This window comes from Triticum dicoccoides, chromosome 7A, assembly GCF_002162155.2.
Source record: "Triticum dicoccoides isolate Atlit2015 ecotype Zavitan chromosome 7A, WEW_v2.0, whole genome shotgun sequence".
In the NCBI taxonomy this organism is placed as follows: domain Eukaryota; kingdom Viridiplantae; phylum Streptophyta; class Magnoliopsida; order Poales; family Poaceae; genus Triticum; species Triticum dicoccoides.
Genome location: NC_041392.1, coordinates 226,616,413 through 226,622,412, shown reverse-complemented (window position 1 = coordinate 226,622,412; position 6,000 = coordinate 226,616,413). Strand labels below are relative to the sequence as shown.

General features: G+C 45.5%; 1 protein-coding gene across 1 annotated transcript; it reads right to left on the bottom strand.

Annotated features, from left to right (window-relative positions):
- Positions 1-1,312: 1,312 nt before the first annotated feature.
- Positions 1,313-5,561, bottom strand: LOC119332148. Its single transcript, XM_037605314.1, has 10 exons — positions 5,352-5,561; positions 4,567-4,813; positions 4,243-4,455; positions 3,571-3,651; positions 3,409-3,495; positions 3,226-3,321; positions 3,060-3,113; positions 1,911-2,972; positions 1,780-1,819; positions 1,313-1,684 (listed from the first exon to the last, which is right to left on the bottom strand). Exons 2-10 carry the CDS (start codon positions 4,804-4,806, stop codon positions 1,536-1,538), a joined length of 2,022 nt encoding a protein of 673 aa, XP_037461211.1. The 5' UTR covers positions 4,807-4,813; positions 5,352-5,561; the 3' UTR covers positions 1,313-1,535.
- Positions 5,562-6,000: the final 439 nt, after the last annotated feature.

Genomic DNA, 6,000 nt, shown 5'->3' with positions numbered 1-6,000 from the left:
AGGGGCCCTATATATAGTGGGGGGAGGGAGGGCAGCCGCACCCTAGCCCCTGGCGCCTCCCTCTCCCTCCCGTGACACCTCTCCCTCTCGCTGAGCTTGGCGAAGCCCTGCCGAGAACACCGTTGCTTCCACCACCACGCCGTCGTGCTGCTGGATCTCTATCAACCTCTCCTTCCCCCTTGCTGGATCAAGAAGGAGGAGACGTCTTCCCAACCGTACGTGTGTTGAACGCGGAGGTGCCGTCCGTTTGGCACTCAGTCATCGGTGATTTGGATCACGACGAGTACGACTCCATCAATCCCGTTCTCTTGAACGCTTCCGCGCGCGATCTACAAGGGTATGTAAATGCACTCCCCTTTCCCTCGTTGCTAGATAACTCCATAGATTGATCTTGGTGATGCGTAGAAAATTTTAAATTCTGCTACGTTCCCCAACAAAAACATCCAAGAATGATAATATAATAGCATGGAACAATAAAAAATTATAGATACGTTGGAGACGTATCAGCGGGGCGGGCGGTGGTGGCGGCCTGGTCGCTGGATTTCTTCGGGGCACCGGCAATGGAGGAGGGATGGGAGGGGGAGCGTGGGAGGGTTTGGGGAAAGGGGGGAGGGAGTGGGCGCGTTGTGTCCCCGACAAGTGGGTCAGTGGAGGACAAGAGAGCGCGTCCGTCCGTCCGCGCGCTGTCTATTTTGACGCAAACGCGGCCTAAATTTGGGTTGGGAATGCGTCCACGGCGGACAAAAAAACGAACATTTGTCCGCTTCCTCCCGCGCGTTGGGCCGCGATTTGTGTCCGCTTACCCCAAACGGACATGGCCGGACCATTTGGGGTCGTGCGTTGGAGTTGGCCGAAGACTCCTCAAACTAGAGGCGATTGCATGCCGAGAGGCAATTGCACTAGCCGAAGATCTCAACATCCAACATTTTGTCATCGCAAAAGTGATTGATGATATCAACAAGGGCAGCCAAGGCAACTATGGAGCTATCATTAGCGAAATTAGACTTCAAGCAGTTTTATTTCAACATAATTTTACTTTCAAGCAATTTTATTTCAACGTAATTTTACTTTCGAAGATCGTGCTTCTAATTCAGATGCACATAGTTTAGCCAGGTTCTCTCTTCCTAGGTCACCGGCGTTATGTCTGGCTTGGCCAATCTCATGACCTGACCTGAAGTGTGGTTTTTTATGGATAAGAACTTGGTTTACCCCTTAAAAAAGGTGTCACGGTATCCACGCTCAAAAAAAAAAGTTGTGTGTCGCTCTCTCCAAAGTCCAAAAAGGGAGCACTGCGCAGTGAGCACAGCATTTGTGATGCTCAATGTTTCTCCAAACAATTCAATTTAGCATAAGCCCCAGACAAGATGTTTACGAGTCTATCTGCAATCACATATATTTGATATACAGTTGAGAAGCTGGCAGACAACACATAGTTTAATGTTCTCATTCTCATCCCACAAGACCACACAAAACCATTTTTGCAGCACAAAGGGAATGAAATGTCATGATATACAGGTCTATAGCTGGAAGGTTTATCAAGCCATGGATACTTCAAGGGAGGACTTCGCAAGCCACAGCAACCCAGGATCGTTCCTCTTCAGTACCAGATAGGTCTCTGCACGCCCAATCTCATCTGAAACGACATCCTCGCAGAAGCCAATCAACTCGAGGACCTCCATCGCAGCTGGTTTTGAGAGGAGAGGGGAAGAAGATAGTTACTCCTCGTGAACAGCAGAATTTTAAGACTTAAGTGGCAGTTCGCAGAGGTAAGAGATGTACCTTTGTAATTCGCCACGCTCCTTTGGAAATGAGGATTGGTCTAGAAGTTTGGAGGAAAGGATGAGGATTAGCAATAATTTGTTTCAGTTGCATCAGAAGACAAAGGCATAACATACAGAAACCAAGCATACCTTACGCAGTCTTCTATACCGAATATCGTTTGGGTTCTCTATCACATTCTTGATAATTTTGAAGAGTGTTTGAAGTGCAGAGGCTGCCTCTGAAGGTGTTGCTTGCGACCGGAGCATTTCAATAGCCTTATGGAGGCGCGAGCATAGGGCTGCCACTGGCTCTTCTATTCTTTGCAGCTCATCGCTCTTCAAATTAGCAGCATTGTCGTCAGGATCAGGTTCAGACTCCAAAACTGAGTGGTTTCTGCTCTGCCCAATCTCCGCTTGAATCTTATTTCCAGATGTCAGAACAGCTCCGCAGCTACTAGCATCTGGATCAGGTTCTGCCATGTGCTTCCCATCAATGCTCACCTTCTGGGTTTGAATAGAGCTAGAGGAGTCATCAGGGTCAGGTTCAGATTTCAGAACTGTGGAGTCAGTTCTCGGCTCCATCTCCACTTCCATCTTGTTTCCAGATTCTAGGACAAATTCACTAGTGCCGTCATCAGGATCAGGTTCATTATCATGCTCACCATTGATGTCCTTGTTAAGCATGTCAACATCTGCGGAATCATCAGGATCAGGTTCTAGGTAACCAACAGAGCTTTTCTTGGCAACATCATCAAGAACAGGCTCAGAATAACCTATGGTATTCTGCTCTGTAGATGCTACAAAACCTGCTGGTCCTGATGTCACAATTGTTACATCAACAGGCATGGCATCATTATCATCTGGGTCTGGTTCCGTCTTCACATTTTCCTGAACAAAATATTGACCAGCATCATCCGGATCAGGTTCAGCTTGTGTACCTTGCACATTATATATTTCCACAGATTTAGTAACACTACTGTGGGAACTCCCCATATCTGTTGATGATGCACTCAAGAGACGCTGATAAGCAGCTACCCCTGGCAACACACGGGCACTTGCCAGTGAACTCGATCCTCCCCCAAGTTTGTGACCGACAACATGAGCTTCCGGTTCTAAATCAAATTCATCTTCATAGGAATCAAATATTTTGCGGCCACTCAGCACATGTCCACTTGATTTGGTCCAGTCCAAGGATGCAGCTTCCTCATTCAACTGAACAGAAAAATAACTGTAAGTTGAGGATCAGGTGAAGTAAACAGCTGGCAAACAAAGGTAACAGGGGCAGCTAAAATAACGAACCTGCTTATTAAGAGCGAAAAAGTGGGCATCATGCTCAGAGTGCACCATATGCGCCTGAAATCAATGAATAGACAAGTAAAAAAATGTAAAAACCCGTAACTATAGCAAAAAGCTGATCCGCATACGAAATACAAATTCTATGGAAATATAAAACCAAAAAACTTACAAGTTCATGGAGCAGAGTTTTCTTGATACTTTCGTATTTCCGAAATCCTTTCAAATCATCAGTTCGTAGGCGAAGGGATATCTCCTCTCCCATGTTCTATATGAATAGCACACAATACTCAGAAAACAAAAATTGCTGCGTGATGAATATTAATTGTATTGTATGAGAATAACTTATATTCACCTTATTGAAGCCTAGAATGCATTTCGGACTAACACCTACATATCCCACTGGTGCCATTTCAGTCATGATTCCCACTCGCCATCTATGCTGAAAAAACCCAAAAAACTAACTGTAAATATGAAAGTGCACAAAGAAACAGACTTGCCACTTGAAGATTGTTACCTTGTTCATGATTGCAATTATGCCAGGGTCACATGCAAGCATGTGCATTCTTTTCAGAGCTTCCGAAGGTGGTGGATTCAACTGGCACCCAAAAAAGGAAATAAGCGCACAATTTTAATTTAAGATGCCATGATTGGCCGCCTATCCACGATTATACAAATCAAACAGAAAGTTGCTGCTACTAGCATCCATTTATTTAACAAAGGGTACAGAGAAAGTAGGGTTTTTTAGGTAACACCTGACACGATCAAGGAGTACAACATGGATTTAATCATTCTAGAAAGTTAGTGGTATGAGATGCACATGGTTTCAAAATTATGTTCATTTATTCTGGACTAAATAAATAAATTAGCAGACAACATGATTTTGGGTTTTCTATGCTCTCCTGTATAGATATTTGTTTAAATTACACAATCTAGTTTTTTCATACTTTGCAAATCATTATCTATGACATACACACTGCTGACTGCTCAAATGATCCAATGGAAAGAGAATTATTCCAGCAGGAAGACCAAAAATGTAAAGGTACAAAGTAGCATGAGCAGGAGTAAGATTTATGGTAGGTTGACATATAGGGGGTCCAAAAAGAGCAAACTGGTGTCCTGATTGTTATCCAATGGATCTGTCTCATATGAACCGAAAAACATATATGGGGTTAAAAAATTGACTAACCTCAACCCCGGGTAAGTGAAGTGTACGAAAATCACAGAAGATGTATTGACCCTGTGGAAGTTTCAGTGAAACTCGGGGCCTGCCTGAAGATCGTTGCCTCAGCCGTTGTTCTTCCTCTTCAAATCCAATTATCCGCATATCTGGTCTTTTGCCATTGTCTGATACTTCCTCAATTTCATCTTCAAAGACACCCATCATTCTAATAGGCTTACCCTGATGCACGAAAAGAGAGAGAAAAGGTGCATAGAAATGATGTCATTCACCATTGCATTAGCGATTACCCAACAGCATGTTCAATATACGTGCAGTGCATGCGCATCTTACCTCACTGACAGCAGCTTCTTTCAGTGTTAAGCTTGAATGGGGGTCTGAAAATGGACTGATCAGCTTGGAACCTTTATTTACAGATTGCGGAACTATGAGCTTCAACGTCTCTGGTTTAACATTAGTCAAATCCTGGAGCAGTTGCCCAAATTCCTTCACCGTACAACTTGGGTCTGCATCAACATCAAGTTGCCTGCCTCTCCAAGTGACCGATATTCGAGCTATTCTCTGTTCATCCATTTTGTTCCTGACAAAAACCACCTTATGCTGTCAGTTTACGTGTTTGATATAATCATGCTAGTATCTAGTACAACCAGAGTGTCATCTCATCAGTATTATCAGTGTGAAGGAAGATGGAAAATTAGCCATGAAAATAAGCTCAACGCATCCTGTTAATACCATGGGGTCAATCCTGAGCCCAATTGCTATCGTCCTGTACACTACTCCTAATTTCCGAGATTCCGTCAGAAGCAGAGGAAAAAAATTGGAGGCTCCATTTATTATCCGCGCAACCAAAAGGGGGCAGAATTCCCACTGGTATTGCTACCGCAATGCTTCCATGTGATCTTTACCGAAGCTGTAGAAAACTAGACTTACAAATTAGTACTACCACAGCTGAATACTTACTGGAATCCTAAGACAGCCCCCAATTCGACCGAAATTCCCGACCTAACCGCAACCACCCGGGCTAAAATCGCAGCAGGCAGCCGCCGATCCGACCAAAGCGAGCGGCGAAAGAGGAAATCGAAGCCTGCGGGTAGAGGCGGTTGAGCGACCGTACGCACCTAGGCAGAGGCTTCTCGCCGAGGCGAGCACCACGGAGCAATCGGCCGACGGAGGAGGCGACGGAAGGGTGCTTCCGGAATCTGGACGCGGGGAAGTGATGGGCCGCCTCCCCGCCCTTGGGTGTGGGTTATTTGGAGGAGAGCGGAACGTTCGAGAGCGCAAAGACGACGAGGACCACGCCGTCGGCGGTCACACGGACCCCGGGTTCGGTGCCGTCACGGCTTCCGTCGCTCGCGTCATCGCTGACGGGCTGATGAGGTTTACGCCTCCGTATGTACAAAACGCGCCTTCTGAACCTGGTTGTGTAACTTGCTGCATATCCAAATTTGTGCATATCTTCTGCATCCAAATGCTACTACTAACTACTTCCGTTCCAAAATAGATGATTCAACTTTGTACAAAAAAAGTAGCCCACTAACCTATTTCTCTTAACATGCAAATCCACCTCATCATACAACATGCATGAAAAAAGTCAATCACAACATACAACCAAGCATAAGAAAAAAGCTAGTGCTAGGCGTAAACCGGTCGATTTGAGGGAAACGTAAGTCACATCCATGACCGTTAGATGCGCCCCATCACAACCGTCGCGTTGGGCCTCGCGGATCCCGCATCGCTCTCCCACACTCCTGCAGTGGATTCATCCCC